This window comes from Podarcis gaigeae, assembly GCF_964106915.1.
Source record: "Podarcis gaigeae genome assembly, chromosome: 7".
NCBI classification, from domain to species: domain Eukaryota; kingdom Metazoa; phylum Chordata; class Lepidosauria; order Squamata; family Lacertidae; genus Podarcis; species Podarcis gaigeae.
Window position 1 is genome coordinate 44,157,412 of NC_139683.1, and position 19,366 is coordinate 44,176,777.

General features: G+C 42.1%; 1 protein-coding gene and 1 long non-coding RNA gene across 4 annotated transcripts in view; one reads left to right on the forward strand and one right to left on the reverse strand.

Annotated features, from left to right (window-relative positions):
- LOC310848799 overlaps positions 1-19,366 on the reverse strand; it is a 244,473-nt gene that overhangs the window by 82,211 nt on the left and 142,896 nt on the right. The window lies entirely within an intron of this gene.
- Positions 868-18,055, forward strand: AQP4 (aquaporin 4). 3 transcript variants are annotated; one of them, XM_083748283.1, is made up of 5 exons: positions 868-991; positions 7,320-7,734; positions 10,721-10,885; positions 11,983-12,063; positions 13,778-18,055. In XM_083748283.1, the coding sequence occupies exons 1-5, from the start codon at positions 957-959 to the stop codon at positions 14,054-14,056; spliced, it is 975 nt and encodes a 324-aa protein (XP_083604409.1). In that variant the 5' UTR covers positions 868-956; the 3' UTR covers positions 14,057-18,055. The 3 variants fall into 3 exon arrangements, with proteins under 3 accessions (XP_083604409.1, XP_083604408.1, XP_083604410.1); XM_083748282.1 differs by lacking the exon at positions 868-991 and adding an exon at positions 1,333-1,491; XM_083748284.1 differs by lacking the exon at positions 868-991 and adding an exon at positions 1,555-1,899.

Here is a 19,366-nt window from a genome sequence, read left to right on the forward strand (position 1 = left end):
CTCTGGTTACACCCAGAGTAAACTGTGGTGCAGTCTCTACAGGGCTGCTGTCGAACACAGTTTGGAAACTTCCACTGGTGCTGAATGCGGCAACCTGACTATGCTTGCAGATGCTCCATTGTTGACCATTAAAAAAAGATGTTTCTTTAAATCTGCTGTTCATTGAATATTTTTGTAGATCTAAAAGGGTGCAGAGGGCAAATTTGGAAATCTAAGGAACTGTTGTGGCCCCACAATATACCCAGTTGACCAAAGGAGCACTGATGCTGCTCAGAGCCCCACCCTGCAAACAACTGGGTGGGCAGCAAGGGGTGTGTGTCTAAGGGTGCTGTTAAGGATCCCCGATCTACACCAAGGATAGGCCACCCTTTTCTGTTGATGCCCACATTCCTTTAGGGGCACCTCTGCTGATGGTGGGTGAATCGAGAGTGACAAAGATGTTCTGGATTAAAGGCTGCCCTCCTTCAATTTCCCCAGCGCTATCTGCAGCGAAGTCACCTCCACCAGCTTTGATGCCTGGTTTCAAGGTTGTATTGATGAGCCGCCTGGAGGGGGCATTTAGCCCTGAAAGGCGGTGTAGAGAGTCCTGTAAACAAACAAACGACGTCGAGGAAGGCCTGATCTACATTTGCTGTGATGATGGTCAAAACTTGATTTCCTTCACAACCGTGTGTATCCGATACTGTTGCTGCTGCGTTTTGCTGCGCTTGGCGAGGCGGTCGCCGCATGCCTCGAGCCGATCAGGTAAGGGAAAGTTATCTGCCGTTCAAATATAACTTCGCGACAACCTGCCATCTGCTCGGCCAGCCGCCCTCGGCTCCCCCAAACCCCACCAGGCCAGGCGCACAGTAATCCGACTCCCCAGAGCGCGCCGGGCGGCTTCCCTCCGCCTCCCTCATCGCTCGCTCTCCAGCAACTCCGGCGCGTCTCTGCCAGGCGCACAAACCCGGGAAGGAATGAGCGACAGGAGCGCATCCGGAGGCTGCTGGGGGTGAGTCGTCAGGGCGCTGCAGCAAGGCGCGGTGGGGTGGGGTGTAGGGCGCCCCAAGGGCTGCTTCACGCCAAATGGCAGGGGAGGTGAGTGTGGGATTAAGGGGGGTGTCGCAGGTGGGGAAGGCGAAAGAAGGGGGCGCGGGGCCGAAGGTGGCAGAGAGAGACACGTAGAGAGAGAAACGCAAAAAGTTTGGCTACTGTGCACCGCTCCAGACCTTGGAGTCCAATTCGCAAAAAAAAAAAAAAACCCAACCCAAAAAACCAAAACAAAAACCGCCCAACTTTTAATAGCAATGCCTTGGAGTTAGACCACGGTTGGACGTGGGCTGCAGTTGAGATGCATGAAGACAGCAGCTACACACACACATACGCGCACAAAAGGTGGTTTGGGGAGAGCTACCCCAAGAGGGAGAAGGGAAACAAGCCCCGCTTTGTTCCGGCGCGCCAAAAGAGCGAAGCAGGTTTGGGGCTTTCCGTTTGCCAAAAGACAAGAGAGAGGCGAGTTTGAGATTTTCCTGGAACTTTTCGGCGGGTGGGGTGGGCAAACGGATTACGAGGAAGGGATGCGATCTGCAACAGCAACAACAACGCAAAGAGTCTTTGGCCAGGGCTCCGCGAGTGGCAGAAAGCGTGAAGGGGCTGGGAGAGTTGCGGATGCTGCTGTAGCAGCTGCTGCTTCGCGAGGAGGACGTCCAGCAGGCTGCCCGCTCGCCGCCTTGCCACTCGGAGGCCAGTGCCTGGGAGGCGGGGCGAAGCAGAGGCCGTCGCGAGAGTCCTCTGCCGCGCCGGCCCCTTCGGCAGCCTCGGCGGAGCTCGCTCCGTCGTTTCTCTCCTCTTCCCCTGCAATCCCACATGTCTCCCACCGGTGGCCTCCTGCGCCCGGATTGGCACCCTCCGCTCGCCGTTGTGAGTTTGGATTCTGGGTCGCTTCTCCCACCTTCTTTGTATGCTCCTTTGGGATGAGCTCTGGGTTGATCAATATCTGCGACGGTGTTTCGTTTGTTAGTTTTTTTGGTGCTTTTATCTTTGTTTTGGCAGCATGCATATTCCCTCTCCGCCAAACAAGCCGGCGAAGTTTCGTGAGAAAGCCCCACTTGCAAGTCTCCCCTGTTTGCAATATATACAAGGTTTGCTGCGTGCGCGTACGCTCACGCGCGCTTGGACCCATAACTGTCTAAGCCTGAAACGTTAAACCTAGGCGATCGGCGTCCCCGGAAAGGTCAAGGGCAGTCCCCGTCTTTTTCACCTATTTGGAAAGAATCCTAAAAATATACCGTTGCCAGCAGTTTGTGCTTACTCCGCGAGGTGGCGGCTGGGTCAGGGCAAAGAGGGCGGCCAAGGGACCCGCGACTGCAACTCTCAGGTTTGCGTTCCAGAGGACTCCAGGCGCGGGACCCGAAGGTAAAAAGTTGCGCCTTCCAAATTCTTCTCCCATCTCCAATTTCAAACCCTTTTGGACGCCAGCACGGGCTTGACCCTCGGCATTTGCTGAGGTTTCGAAACCCTGAACGTTTGGCACAAGTAAGGGAGGGGGGAAGGATTCCATTCTCGTGCTTGCAAAGATAATATTTGGCTTGTTCTCTTTCGTCCCTCCCCCTCCTACTGGGTTGCTAAGTGGCGCTCAGGGGGAAAAAGATGCAGGCAGGCACACACGCACTCCAGACTGCTGTGCTCTCAGAACTTGCAACCAGGCACAGTTGCTGCCAGGAATGTCTCTCTCTGTGTGTTCATAGTTAGAATTCTCCTCTTCGAGGAAGCATGAACCTGCAGAGGGTGTCATGTCTGTAAGATTGCAACTGGCAACTTGGAGTGGACCTGGCCTCCACAATGGGAATGGCTTGGAACAGAGGGCCATTAAGGTAGGGAAAGGGAAGGCCTTTCTTAGCCCTCTTCCTTCTGGCTAAACGTTAGGAAAAACCTTCTGGCGGAAAGAGCTATTGGACTGTGGAACTGACTTCCTCCGAAGGTAGTGGACTCTCATTCATTGGAGGTTTTGAACAGAGGTTGGGTGGCTGTGATTTCTGCATTGCACCAGTTGAACTAGATGACCCTTAGTTTCCTTCCAACCCTTCTATGGTTCCATGACTCCTAGTGCCACTGTTGGGTGCAGGTGTTAGAAACTCAGGTTCAGATCCCTGCTCAGTTGCAAAACTCTGGAGATGATGGAGAATTTGTTGATTTAATTAGTTGAAAGCTGAACTTTTTGTGGGACCTGCTTCCATTTACTGTCCAGATCAAAAGTTAGTTTATTGTACTGGCCAACTTGTACACTTAATTTGGCAGGTATCTGAAGTTGTCATGTCATAGCTGGCATGTGATGGATAGTGTAGCAGTAATTATATAACAAATATGATGTATGCTGTTTATAAGAAGGTATAAAAGCTGTGTAAAACCTGTGGTCATTACAGTACCTTTCACTTATGGGATGTCCTTTACTGCAGTAAAGTTAATAAAGAAGGGTATCATCTTGCTTAAATATAGGTTGTGTTTTTATTCAATAAATTCCCTACCTGGGGATGAACAGTAATGCTCATGAGTAAATGTCCCAGCAAGATAGAATCCTATACAAGTTTTGCAAAAGTATCTGTAGAGTTCATTGGTTTCCAGTATTTTGAGTATATGACGGCAGTATTAGGATTGCCAACTGTTTAAAAGGCAAAGGGCTCATTTAAAAGTTGTACAGCACACAGAAATTAATGAGGTGAAGCTTTCCCCATCACTTCATCTTTGTACCAGGAAAAGTTTCACCTGCTTGATTTCTGCCTTTCAAGAAGCTCTTAAATGACATGAGGAATTCTGCAAAAGTGAAAGTGATCAACCTTATAAGGTGTTTCCAACTGGTTTTTACATCATGCATCCCACTATATTCTTTTAGTTGGAACTGAGGCTTTTTAGAAAGTTTTGTTATTTCGTTCCAAATCAGCAAAAAGTTGCTTTTATAAAATCAAAGCTGAGTTAGTTGAATTCCAACAAAGTGTATAAAATGTATAATTCAGAAAAAGATGGTATATCAATCTCTGGAATAAATAAATTTTATTTTGTGAAAGCATAATGTAAAATACAGTGGTGGATAGCTTCTATTTTGATAATGTTGGTTTCTCATAGAACCATGCCAACAGCTGGAAAGAGAAACTCAAGTATGTGACATGATTTTCTTACTTTGGCAGCAGATCATTGGCAGGGTTGAGTCTAGTAGGCCAGGCAGGGGAGGATGAAAGCAGGCAGTGAGAGAAGCCAGGAAGAGCAGAGGCATGGAAGTTTAAGCTGAGGAAGCAGAAGAGCCTGTACAGCAGTAATCCTAGTTGCTGCACCATCATACCCTAACTGCAAGTGGAAGTACATAGGGCACAATAGACATCTGTAGGTGGCTTAATTAACTACGTAGCATCAAGCTGGAGTTTCAGGACCTTGGATAGCTCTAATCAGACAACTCGTTTTACCAAGGCCTGGAGCTCAAATGAAACCTGTATCAGCCTTTGGACACCCTATCCTTTCCATGCTCTGCACCATTCTTGAAGAGTAGAGTGCCTTAAAGTGGTAGTTCTCTGGCCTAGAACCCTGTTGCCTATCAGTCATCTCATGTCTTCTGCATTGCCTGGATTGTGGAGCAGGGACTGGGAAGTGTGAAGTCCCTGCTATAAAGTGAATCTGTCTCCAGGGGTGCTGTCTTGCTATCTCTCGGGGTTCCAGTTTAGGGAGCTCTTGCTGACTTGGCTCTGGTTTGGTTCAAGATTTGTATGGCTTACATTGCTGGCCTTCATGATGTAGCTGGTTCCACTTCTGTTTTACAGCTCAGGGTCAGGGCATTCTCAAGCAAAGTCCTGGCCTTATGAATTTACACTATACAGTGGGGGATATTGCTTCCAAACTGTTCTTTTATATATATATATATTTATTTATTTATTGAAAGTTTTTTTTATATATAAATTACAATACAAATAAAGAAACAAGGTAACACATATCGTAACATATTTTCTTAACTTCTTTGGACTCCCTCACATCTCCCGCTCCTGCGTTCCTAATTTATAAATATCTAACCAGCAATTTATCACCTTATTTCCATTCTTATTATCTAATTTTCCAATGTTGTGTCTCAAATTTTAAGTATCATTTATTCAAACCTTAAAAGTTTAAATTTAGCCTAAAAATTATCCAAAATTTGTCTTTTCTTAAATTTAAATTTAACTTATCTTCATATATCACTTCACCTAGCTTAATGGTGCCAAGTTATTTATAATCTAGCATCCTTCTTAACATTCATACAATTTACAATGTTTCTGTAGGTAGGTCTTGAATTTCTTCCAATCTTCTTCTACCGTCTCCTCTCCCAGGTCTCGGATTCTGCCGGTCATCTCGGCCAGTTCCATGTAGTCTATCAGTTGCATCTGCCATTCTTCCAGTGTGGGTAAATCTTGGGTTTTCCAGTGCTTAGCGACGAGTATCCTTGCTGCTGTTGTTGCATACATAAAGAATGTTCGGTCCTTCTTTAACACCCTCTGACCGACAATACCCAGAAGGAAGGCCTCTGGTTTCTTAGGAAAGGTATACTTAAATACCTTTTTCAGCTCATTATATATCATTTCCCAGAAAGCCTTCACTCTAGGGCAAGTCCACCAGAGGTGAAAGAACGTTCCTTCATTTTCTTTACATTTCCAACATTTCTTATCAGACAAATGGTATATTTTTGCAAGTTTGACTGGGGTCATGTACCATCTATATATCATTTTCATAACATTTTCTTTCAAAGCATTACATGCAGTGAAGTTCAGCCCCATGGTCCACAACCTTTCTCAGTCCTCAAACATTATATTATACCCAGTGTCCTGTGCCCACTTTATCATAGCCGATTTGACCGTTTCATCTTGTGTGTTCCATTTTAACAGCAAGTTATACATTCTTGAAAGTACCTTAGTCTTAGGCTCTAACAATTCCGTTTCCAACTTCGATTTTTCCACCTGGAATCCTAACTTTTTGTCAAGTTTAAAAACTTCTTTAATCTGAGCATAATGTAGCCAATCTCGCACTTTGTCTTTCATTTTCTCCAAACTCTGCAATTTCCAATTATCTCCATCTTTTTCTAATATTTCCCAATACTTCGGCCATTCGGCCTCCATATTGAGTCTTTTCCGGGCCTTAGCTTCCAGTGGTGAAAGCCACCTCGGAGTTTTATTTTCCAATAAGTCTTTGTATTTTGTCCAGACATTAAACACTGCTTTTCTGACAATATGGTTCTTGAAAGCCTTATGAATCTTAACCTTGTCATACCAATTGCTTCCAAACTGTTCAACCCTTTGGCAGTAACAACCTTGGTTGGCTCCTTGAGATTGTACAGAGATTGTGAAGCCAGAGGCCCTGGGTTCATGTATTTAACTTGCCTATTTGACCAACTAATATATCTGATGCGTGGTGCAATCAAGAAAGTACTGCAGCTGTGCTGCACACAGACTCAAATAACAATTTTAAGGTGTCTTTGGATGTTACAGGGAAGAGAGCAGGGAAGGGGAAATGAAAATGACTCATTCTTCCAAAGGTATCCATCCAAAGTGGAGATTGTGCATCTTCTCCCATAGTGATGTGAGGGCATAGTTCAGATAAATGACTGGTTACCATACAATCTCCTGTTGGGAAGATTGTAGGGGACGATGGCCAAATCATATAAATGGGGGTATATATCCCCCTTCTAAAGAGTCCAGGATTGTGGGGCAAGATGTAAAAAAAAGGAGGGAGATGTCAAAAAAGGAGGGAGAAAGCAGTCTGAGCTGATTCCAGGATTGGGGGTGGGTCACCTTTATTAAACCCCCTTCACTTGAAGGCATAGAAAAAAACAATTCTCTCATGCCACTTCTAATTTTGGGGGGTGCTCCATGCAGTTTGACAATGCTGTGCTGTTGGAGAAGTTTCAGGTGTTTACTGGAACCTGGACCTCACCACCTTTGAGAAAGTTCTGGGACATGGTGCACACACTACTCCTAAATGCAGTTTGTGGGTAGCAAGTAGGATTCATTCATCACCTCTTACTCAGTGCTTGATAATTCTGGCATAGCAGAGAGCAGGATCAGATCTGAGAAATCCTAGACATCCTCCCATGGTCATAGCCTCAGCCATGTACAGTATGTAAATGTAGGAAATAACAGTGAGAAATAGGGGAGGCATGTGATAAATGGAAGTGGGAAGTGGGCACCCTTCCTTCACCCCGCTCTTAGCTAGTTATGAATAAATGTTAGCCCCACTTAGTCTGGGACCTTCTGCAGATGATTATGAGTATTTAGAGCCAACCTTGAAGTTACTGGGTCAGCTCCTGATGTTGCTTTGTTTTCCTTTTTCAGTAAGTGCAGACGTCTGTGTAAGTGCGAAGCCATCATGGTGGCATTTAAAGGCATCTGGACTCAGCCTTTCTGGAAAGCTGTTTCTGCAGAATTTTTGGCCATGCTCATTTTTGTCCTCCTCAGCCTTGGCTCTACAATCAACTGGGGTGGAGTCGAAAACCCTCTGCCTGTCGACATGGTCCTCATTTCTCTCTGCTTTGGACTCAGCATTGCAACAATGGTGCAATGCATTGGACACATCAGTGGTGGCCATATTAACCCTGCTGTGACTGTTGCAATGGTCTGCACTCGGAAGATCAGCCTTGCCAAGTCAGTCTTCTATATTGCAGCCCAATGCCTGGGTGCCATCGCAGGGGCGGGAATTCTCTACCTTGTCACCCCCCAGCGTGTGGTGGGCGGCTTAGGAATTACCAAGGTAGGGTAGAGGACTTGGGAGTTCCCTATTCTTATGAAACATAATAAAATGGAACCTGAACCCCACAGCACGTTTCCAATTTAAATTCAGGAAGATGCATATTTTTGCTCACTGTTGATTTCCCTACAGATTATAGGTGGGTAGATAATATGTATTAGCTGTGGTCAAGTACTAGGTATGGTGGAACAGTTATCTATCGAGCATTAGAATGATGCAATGTGGAGTCTAACGGTATCAGTTATTGTGACTGAGGGAACACAATGCATTAATTAAACTTTAATCAAAGACTACAACTGAATTTTATTTTATTTTTTGGCTGATGAAGCTTCAAACAGCTATTGCTTCAGCCAGTTTGCAAAGCAAACCATCATTCTTGCCAATATAGTTTCAAATTGAATTATATTTACACTGGCACAAATGCTCATTCGCATTAAAATGTATCACTTCTGCTTTATCTTGCTTCCGCCAGGCTCTTTATATTAACCTTATGCATGGAAACATTCACACTTGAGTATAGATTTGTCAGAAGACCAGCATGGATATAAACTGAAAGACTAATACCATGTAAATGTGCTTTAATGTCCTTATTTATATGAACAAAGGAGAAATATGTGGCCAAGGTTAAACAATCTGCAAGAAGATGTTTTGAGAGTGTGCCTTCACATTTGGAATGGCTTCTCGTGTGATTCACACTGCTATCTTTTAATAAAAAGGGTGATCTCTTGATAGTCACCCTGTGGTGGAGACTGAAATGGAACCCATTTCCATGAAAGAGTTTAGCATATGCTTGGCAAACGGTTTTTCAAAAATCTTGATAGGCAGGCTGCCAAGGGCTTCATGAATCCATTCATAAGAACAGATTCCATGTAGCTCTCCATAATTAAGTGAATGCTAAAAATCTATTTCATGAGAGCAGGGTTGGTGGGGAGGCAGCTTGTGTAAGCTTTTAGTGAAGAGTAGGTGGTATTTATTCTTTAACTCAAAATAACAGCACAATTTTATGTAAATGCCTTCAATTTATCCTACTGACAGCCTTTTCTTTACACCCAGCAATTGTTCTCTAATAGATATTTTCTTTTTTTAAACTTTTAGAAATGATTTAATACCAGGTACATAGCAGCCAGGTGTGAAATGCAATTTTAAGATGAAAACATGGGAGTGTCGAAATCTATGTCATTATTATAGTGACTGATAATGCCATATATTTAAGATGACACACTTCTTTATAATAGACTGTGCCTTAAATTCTAGTTTCATTCTTCACTAATAAAGAATCCCATCAGTTAGCCTCACTGAAGGAAATTAAAATGCACTTGGGCTGCATGCTGCCTACTTTTAATTGAAACTGAAATTAATTGAGTTAGAGCTAATTAATGGATTTATAATAGAACACTAAACTACAGTCCTCCTAAGGAAAAAAGAAGCCTTTCATTTCTTAAGTATATCATGTGAACATCTATTGGAAAAACCAGCGCTCTGTCCTTATTTGCTCTATATGCATATAGCAGACTGCATCTTGTGCTAGGCCAAATCTTGTATGAATGAACTTTATTACGGTCATAGACCAGGATTAAGAAAAGCATATACAGTGGTACCTCGCAAGACGACATTAATTCGTTCTGTGAGTTCTTTCGTCTTGCGAATTTTTCGTCTTGCGAAGCACCTCTTCAAGCAATGCACCCTGGGTATTAACGGTTTTAAGAAAAAGGAAACAAACTTACAAGACGTTTTCGTCTTGCGAAGCAACTCAAAAAACGAAAAACTCTTTCGTCTTGCGAGTTTTTCATCTTATGAGGCATTCGTCTTGCGACGTACCACTGTAGATAAAATAGCAGTTGGGATTTTTGACCGATAATTGTTAGGGCAAATGAGGGCAAGGAAACAGGGATAAAACATCCAAATAAAATACAAGATTAAACACAGATAATGGGTGGATAAAAAACTAATAATTAAAACAGATAAGAGCTAAAAACCAACAAAGACACACAGTTAAAACAACTGTAAGAGCATAAGAACTAAAAAACTCGCAGATAAAACAACTATAAGAGGCTGCAGAGTAGAAGCCTCTTAAATAGAGGACACTCACAATGTTAAAAACTGCTGTGCAAATATGGTTAAAACAGACAATTAAAACAATATACAACACTAAATTTAGAAACAATGTACAGCAATAAACTGTCCCAGGGAGTTGACTCAGAATCAGTCCCCACTGGCATACCTCCCTGCCAGGCCTTGCAGCCTATTCTCAAGGCCCCATTGCTATAGCAACCTCCCAGACCTTCCTCTGCTACAATGGCGCCCTTCTTGCTTCTCCCATCACTGCTGGTCTCTGCAGCAGTGATAGTAGACCTGGACAATCACTGTGGCAACAGGGCCTGGTGGTGATGGGCACTCCTTCACAAGAACCTTCCCTGACAGGAAGAAGCTTGTAAAGGAACTCTGCCACCCTGTGGGACTGAATCCTCTGCTCAGGACCGAGGATTGTGGAGGACTATGTGGGGTGCTGCTTTGCAAGCCCTTTCCCAACTCGGCCTAGGCCCAAATCCCCCCAAATCAGCCCAATTAGTCTCAGGATTAGACCAATTTGGTCCAGAGCCCTGTCCAGCACCACCACATGGTCTACCCTTTAAGGAAGGACCGGAGCCATCAATAAGCACTGCCTTCCAGCACTATCATAGTCAGTGGCACAAGCCTGTTATTTCAATGACTTTAAATTAATCCATTATTATAATCAACAACAACATTATTTATTCGATTTCTTACCTTATCTTCACCAGGGCAGCTTACAGCAATATAAAAATACAACAGTAAAATTAGTCAAAACAATCTTCTCCCTCCTTTCCCTTTTCTTAACTTCACTACAGACACATCCGATTTGAAACGGCTTTAATTAGTAGAGAGGAAATTATATTTTCCTGATGTAAGAAAAGTAGTTTACACTTTTTCTGTGCTTCCTGAAATTCCAGTGTGTTTCCTTTATTTCTAGGTACATGATGACCTTTCTGCTGGCCATGGACTAGTGGTGGAGCTGATAATTACGTTCCAGCTGGTCCTTACTATTTTTGCCAGCTGTGATTCTAAGCGAAGTGATGTCACGGGTTCAGTGGCACTGGCAATTGGATTTTCCGTTGCGATCGGACACCTGTTTGCTGTAAGTTGCTGGCCTCTTCCAGGAGCTGTGCTAGGTAGCTAACAGTAAAGTGCATGTCATTACAATGCTTTATGAATCTTACTCCAAAACACGCTGTTGGCTCAAGTAAATTTGATGTGATGCCTGTATATCCCCAAGTACCTTTTGACTAACTTGCTCCAAAATATTGACTCCCTGCTTTGAAATGATATTATTGTATATGTGAAATAGGAATAATCTTCGTTTGTCTCACAGGAGACACCGATAAGGTGTGGTAGAAATATTCCTGAAGGAAACATATAAAGTCAGCGTACCTAGACATCTTGTTGGGACCCTTTCAGATTGGTGCTTTATTGTGGATGCATTCTGTGACATGTTTGTAACATTATAATAGTGGTGGATTTATTAAATAGTAGAGAATCAAATAACAGTGTGTACATATAGGTGTTTGGTAGACATAATTGTGTGACATCCACACTGTGCACATTTGCTCTACATTTTGGAAAAGTGTTATATAAATCTAGGCCCACCGGCACATTTTGCTTTTTGAGTGAGTGCCATGCATACTCCTCCAGTCACTTCTACCAACCCCAGATTACCCTCCCCCACTATGCTGCGAGAAAGAGGGCAAGGATGCACACACATACTTCTCTTTCCCAAGAGATCTGGGTAAAAGTCAGATCCAGCAGAATTAATCTGAGCTTTGAATAGCACATAGAGATGAAGAAGAAAGTTGGAAAGAGTATTCATATTCTATGAAGTATGAGTAGTCCAGAGGGATGCTCACAGTCCTGGAAAGAATTTCCTAGCAGTCCTGTATCCTGGTTTCCGTTGCTGTCTCTGGCTCATCGCTTCTGGACTGGCATGAATCTTGAGGATAGACTTCAGCAACTGGAGGTCCATGGGCTAGAACTGGCCCACTGAGAAATGTTTCCTATCCCCATTAGCTGCCAGCCAGGTGGGGGAAAGAATGCAGAGAAAGTGGCATTAGTGACTTGGGCAATAGATCTAGAGCAATGCCAGTCATAAGCTGGTTCCATCACAAGATCATTAAAACATGTGGATGTCTGATGGTTGTATAATAATGATTAACAGTCTTCCTTTTAAATATCTTGCAGATTAACTACACAGGTGCCAGTATGAACCCTGCTAGGTCATTTGGACCTGCAGTTATCATGGGGAAATGGGAAAACCACTGGGTAAGTGAATATACCTGGATACTTTTCATTCATTCACTCATGCATGATTTAGCAATGGCCACCAACCTGCTGGTTTAGGATTAGACAAATTTGTGGAGGACAAGGCTCATCTATGGCTTCCTCCACCATCAATAGCAGTATTATTACCATCATGTATTTTATTTATTTCAAAAAAATTATATACTACTTGATTGTAAAAAAACAACAACCCACATGTTCCAAGATGAGTCAAAGTGAGACATTACCTATATTAAGTTTGATTCTGTATTGAAACAGAATCAATGCAATCTATAAGAACTTGTACTTAAACAGGATGCTCCTACAAATGTCAGTTGTCTCCTGTAACTAACTCATCAAATTAGATAGATTTCAGAAGGTTTTGCTGGAATGCCATCGTAGAACCTTAGCTGTGTCTTCATGAGTGTATGTTTCTAGGCTTGCTTTGAATTGCTCACCAGATTTCCTTTCTGAGTGTTAGAAAACTGTTCCGATATGCTGGCAACATAACTGACAGTTGAAATAAATTAAAAATTATCCAGTAGCACCTTAGAGACCAACTAAGTTTATTCTGGGTATAAGCTTTCATTGTGCATGCTTATACCCAGAACAAACTTAGTTGGTCTCTAAGGTGCTACTGGACAATATTTTAATTTATTTCAACTGCGTCAGACCAACACGGCTACCTACCTGAATCTAAGTATCAATTGTTTGACTTCAGGTGTTTGTATTGTTGTGAGTTTGGGGGGGGGGGGTAGGCTGTATGCCTGAGTCACTTCCAACTAGGATCCACTTTCTTGAATAGCCAGACAAGTTTCTTGGTAATCATCCACTAAGTATGAGTTGTTAAGATAACAAAGGAAGTGGCTCCATGGCAGAGGGTAGAGGATGGGCCTCACTGCCTCAACTGTTAGTTAGTTAGAAAGACAAAGGCCTGAGGCATGTGAGCTTGAAGCTTGAAGCAGGAGGAAGTTGGCTGGGAAGCCTGAGAGACAGAGTCATGCCAGATTTCTGCTGTAATCCAAGGCTGTGATTATTGGGAGAAGAAAGACCCAGTCGGGTGTTAATGCTGTGAACCCCTCCATCATAGGCTAAGGTTGTATATATGTGTAAATAAACTGTATATCCTAAAGACACCACAGTCTCCACTGTCCCTCATTCCAAGGAAACCAAACCCTGGGTAAGTGCCTAGAACTGCTGGAATCTCACACCACTCAGTGGTTGGGGTGGCGTGCAACAGTGTGTTGTATTTAGTTTCATCCAAAGCTATTTTATGCTGATTGATTCATGAACAAAGGCATTGCTGATACAAATGACAAAGCATCATCCAATCAGAATTCAAGAGAATACTAGCTATTCTTCAGTCAGCCTAATTAAGGTTCTTGGGTGTGAGTTTATCATTCTGTGTCTGTATGTGCTTCTATGCCTATAAAAGACACAGCATTCCAGGTATTTATAAAACATCTGTTCATGTGGCTTGGCTGAACACATGTGTTCACATACTGTGCCAGCAAAGCCTCTGATGTGCCATTGACACATCCAAGCCCTGCTAAACTGAGTAGGTTGTTAAGATTTCCTGCAGCACCAAATAAGGAAAGCACCAACTATGCTAACCTTGGTAACATCCAACTTCCTTATTGAACTCTTGACATTTCTTTGAAACGTGACTCCCAATCCAATGCTTTAATGTATGTTTCTTTCTCCCTGTTTCGTACAGATATATTGGGTGGGACCAATTATAGGAGCAGTTCTTGCAGGCGCCCTTTATGAATATGTCTACTGTCCTGATGCTGAATTCAAACAGCGGCTCAAAGAAGCATTTACTAAAACGAGCCAGCAGTCCAAAGGGAAATACATAGAAGTTGAAGACACCAGGAGCCAGGTGGAGACGGATGATTTGCTTCTGAAGCCTGGAATGGTCCACGTCATTGACCTTGAGAGGGGTGATGATAAGAAGGGTAGAGACCCAACCAATGAGGTGCTATCATCTGTATGACTAGCAAGGAGCACTGAAAGCAGGGAACAGTCTACTAGCAGGCCCACAGATAGCCTTCCACCCATAAAAGAGACAGATTTGTTGTAAATTAGCCACCTGCAACATCATAAAATTGTAGGAAAATGGCAGCAGTGAATTAGCTGTTTAATCAGACCAGACTCCCATTCTGTTGACATGGTAGCAGCTAACTATGTTGAGGGATCCTCATAGATTATTCCAAATTCATAAATGTCCTTTTGGCAGTAGCCATAAGGGAATCCTTTTATTCCCTCTCTGCTTTCTGGGTGAATTTTGAAAGAGGCATTGGTTTTAACGCAAGCAGTTATGAGCAGGAAATAGCAATCTTTGTCAATCAGATTGACAGATGAAACTTATCAAAAGATGCCTATAGACACAGAAAGAAGTGTCTATCAGATTGTTCTTCTGACACTTAATTGGCTGTTGTCAATCCTGATTAGAATTTTAATGACAAAGTCTATGGCAGGTTCAGTGAAAGCAGAGCCAACATGCAGGATACAACAAATGCTTGCAAAAGCCTCATTCCTCCCTTTCTTCTAGTCCTCCTGTTATTTTTAATCCTTCCATGCTACATTTGGGGAGAAGACATTTAAACAAAACAGAACACAAAAAAACAAGAATTGCCATTTGCTATTTTATATCTACTACATATTCATACATTTTATACTTCCACAAAAAAGGAAGTCCTCTCCTTTTTACTCATAATCTTTAAAATGTCCCCCACATTGAGTTGTCCTTCCACAACAACGTTCTCATGACATACTATTGCCGGAACTGTTAAAGACATACAATGAACAAAATAAGTCTGTATTATACACCATCTTATAATGTGTGCATTCCAGCCAAAGTTAAGCCCTGTGATTTCCAGATACTTTTACCAGGAGACATTTATACACAGCTTAACTTTCCCAGTGACATCAGTGGGACTTAACAGTGGTTAACTTTGGGTGGATCATGTCCAATAAAAATACGCAGGTATCAAAAAGAAGTTGAAGGCTGTTCTGTTTTCAGTGCACTTATTCAAACAAATAAAACGTTACTGTGCCAATTTTATATAACTGAAATGTTAAAATTGTGTAACTATTTTGCTCACAATGTGATTTTTTTTTAAAAAAAAAAGCATAACAAGTAGGCTTTTCATAATTATTTAAAATACTGCTGGGAAATGCTTTGGTGACTGATGCTTTGCTTTGAATACTCTGTCGCTAAAAAGATTTGTTTTAGAGCTGTGTCAAACACAATGCATTTCCTATATAAAAAGCTCTACATCCAGGCACACTGCATGTAGATATCCACGTGTGACAGTCGCAGACATGTCTGTTCCATTGCTCGCACTCAGTGTACATAGGCCAGAAAGCCATTGTCAACAGAGATGTGTGCAATTGTTGCATGATCTCCATGCAGTTATAATATCAATGGAACAGTTAAATAGCAACTGTGAATTTTCAATGCATCAAGAAGCCAGAGCATGGAATAGCTTGCAACTTTGTGTGATGTTGTGCTGCTGAACGGTGAGTTTGCCTTTTATAAACTTCAAATGCTTTTGGTCAAAAAGGAGTAACGTTTACACTTTCTCTGAATGTAGCCAGAATTGAAATTTGCTATAGCTGAGGTTCTTTGTATGGAACTCATCCATTCCTATTAAGGTTTTTGGTGGTGAAATGTGGTGAATGTACAGAACCACCCTGAGAACACCTGGTCTTGTAGAAAAAGAACACTATACTAGTGGTGAATATTTCTAAGTAGGGAGAAGTACATAGATAATATTATGCACAAGAAACACAACGTGATAAAAGAAATATACACTTCTTCCTCCATAGAAGAAGCAACACCCATCTAACAAAATTGCCCAGTGTGAAGCACAAAAAAGGAAAGAACTGAGCGTATAGCAAAGCCAAAACAAAGAAATCGAACTAGGGCTGTGATCCTAAGCAAACCAAGTTACTTCCTAAGGAGTAAGCCTTGTTGGGTTTAGTGGAACTTCTGAGTAAAAAGACATCATATTGTGCAGTAAAATTCACCAGGTCTGCCAAAGGGAGACCATATGAAAAAAGATACTAATGCCCTGATGAGTGCTGCTGCACTCAGATCCCTCTTGATGGCTTCCCATAGGCATCTAAACAGTCTGGTGAGAGCAGGATGCTGGACCACATGGGTCATTGGCCTGATCCAGCAGACTCATTGGCCTGATCCAGCAGACTACTGTGTATTTTGTAAGCATTGCAAGCCATCTGGTGGTCATAAGGTAGCGTACAATTAAGTTTATACCTGAATAGATGCGGCAATGAATCATTACCCCAATCAAGATTTCCATGTGTGTCCCAACGCACACCTAGAGCTGTTCCACTCATCTGTGGTGCAGCACCTCAGCAAACAGAAAGAGATGTGCACGGAACTCTCAATTAAAATGCCTAGGGAAGTTCTGTGGACAACATCAGAGCTCATTACTCAAGAGCAAATTACTGGTTCAAGATCAAGTGTCTTGTGATTTTGATGTAGAACGCTTTTCCTTATCTTGTTCAAGAGAGAGATCAAAACAATACCTTTTTAGTCACCATTTCCAGGTGGAATCTCTGTAATTTCAAAGTTTACAATTACTCTCTTGCCAATGCTCAATATGTGAACCCTCGGTGTCTTTCACAACCTTAAAAGTCAGAAAGATTCCTCAGCCAATGTAATATAGAATCCTGGAAGTAGATACAGAATTTTCATTTCACTAGTGATGTGAACTTCACAAGTGTCCTTGGTTGCATTTCTCAACATGTTTTGCACTGGTGTAACAGTTACTCTTTGGTTATACACTGAAGCTCCACTTCATAAATATATGACTGTACTTTCCCTCCTAAGCCTTTTGCTTTAACTTTGTATTTTGGTAATGTTTCATCAATGCATGTTTATAATTTACATTTTGTTAACTCACTGACTGTGATAGGTTATTTCAGTGGCTTATTAAGATGTCTTACAAACTGATGTAACATGTCTTATATTTGAGATAGTGTTGTTGCCATGTTGTTCATAGCAAGCACTAGATGCAAAGCAAATCATTTAGAGACTGCTACAGCTTCACATACCCTCATCAACAGAAAGACCTGATAGTTTATCCCACTTTGAGTCCCATACCAGGCCAGCATGAAGTCATAGAAATTATTCTGAAAGAGATGCTTTATACTCACAGCTGCCTTTCTCCTAGCTTTTCTGCCTTAAAATAAAAAATCCTCCAAATAATTTGAAATTTGGATGCTGAAAGTACCCTAAGGACTTTGTTGGGGGGGGGGGAGAATAGATTGTGTATAGTTTCTAGTGTGGTACTGGCAGAAATGGCAGCATGAACATCACCTTTGTAATGTTCTTGTTTTTATTTTTTGCCGTTCATATACAGCAATTCCCTACAAAGTTAATTGCCATAATCATTTGCATATGTTTCAGTTGAAATGTTTGGTACAAAAGGCAGCAATTTTACTTGGAATGTTATCTGTTTGGAGTAAGCATGCCAATTTCCTTTGCTAGTTTTGGGAGCATGTGGATTAAGTACGGGAAGCATTGTCTTCTGCTTCTCACTTGTGTCCCTCCGCAACTGAAGGGTAAAAAGAATCTTCATCGTGAATGTGGAAAGCTGTAATAAATAAAATGTGATGTCACAAAATATTTCATTCGGAAATCTCAGATGCATATCCAGAATCCAATTTATAAAAGCCTATTAAGAGCTGCACGAAGGATAATCTATCACTTGTAGGACCAATGATAAGGGCTAAACTAGTAAACATACTAAACATATGGCCATTAAAAAAAATTATTACAAGTTCATTCAACCTTATCAGAACTGATGTGATAATAGTATTATAAATCAAAATGTGTAACATTTGGAATAATCTACTTAAGATGTCCTACTGTCAACAATAGAGTTTTATCTTGTTCCTCTTCTCTTCTGCTGTATTCTTTATGGTTATGTCTTGTAAATAAACTATTGTCTGTTTTGATTCATCCCTGCATTTTCTTCTTGAAATGCATTTAAAATGTTATAAAGAGATCAGATATGAACGCTGACAATTAGGTGTCATGATGAATAAATGTCATTTTGATAAGGAATGAATAGTTGCAGGTTGTGGGTTGGAATAATATTCCAAAGGGGTTCGTGATGGAAACTTTAGGCTCTTTAAGGCAGGGATGGGTGAACCTCAGGCCTGGGGATTGGGTGTTGCCTTCCTGGCTGGAATGTGTCCTTGGACTCTGATAATGCCCCTTGATTGTCTAGAGAGGATACATAGGGTTGTGTGGGTATGTGTAGAAACTGACCTGCTGTACAAAGGTAAAATTTACATTTTCCAATGAGTGAAGTCAGACCTCTGATTGCCAAGTGAGTTGTTTGGACACTAGGGGAGGGATAGTCCCTCTGGAGAGGGTAGTTTGTCCGCCATTGGTCCCCACCATGCACTCAGCTCTACCTATGGCTCCTAGAAGCAGTCAGCATGTAACAGCAGCCACACCCTGGGAAATACCTTCGACTGGCTGGCTAAACCAGGTAAGGGTAGCTGATGGGTCTTATCCCTTTGGTGATAGTCAGTATAGTCCAAAATATCTGGAGTGCACCAGATAGATGAATGTTGAATTAAGGTATCCTAGGAAGACTACTCTTCTCTGCCATAAACTTGCTACCTACCATTTTACTGAGATGACCCTGCATTATTGTATTTTGAGTGCACAATTTCTTCCATGTCATCTCAGGGATCATCTCAAGTCTGCTTTCAATACTATCCTTCCTATTGCAGTTGTCCACAAGGAAGGTTATCCACTCTCCAAATATTTATTTGCCTTTTCATTGTGCCTTCTCAAACTCTACAGTGGTCTTCGATCTGTTGCACAGCTAAGCTCAGTTAATACCTCAGAGAAATCAGTGGGATTTGTAGGTCCTTAATTCTACTGTGTTACAACCTGCATCTCTTGGGGGAACATGAATTTATCAAATGTTTAAATATTGTACCATTGTTGTACATATAAGGCATGTGCCCCCTTTTCTCTTTATGCTTCAGTGAAGTCCAGCTATTCTGTGCATGTTATGTGAACTGCTATTTGTCAAAAGGGTCACTTTTGTTAATCTGTGGAGGTGAGGCTTACTCAAGGTTCATTTGGTTTTCTCAAAAATCCTTTGTTAATTCAGATCATAAGTCTACTCTGCTCTATCCAGGATTTGCATCATTTCCAGTCTTGTGACCTTGGAGATGCTTAACTGAGGACTCTCTGTATTTGGATGAGAAAGTGCTCATCTGAGTGGTGAATTAGATGTTACAGCAACAA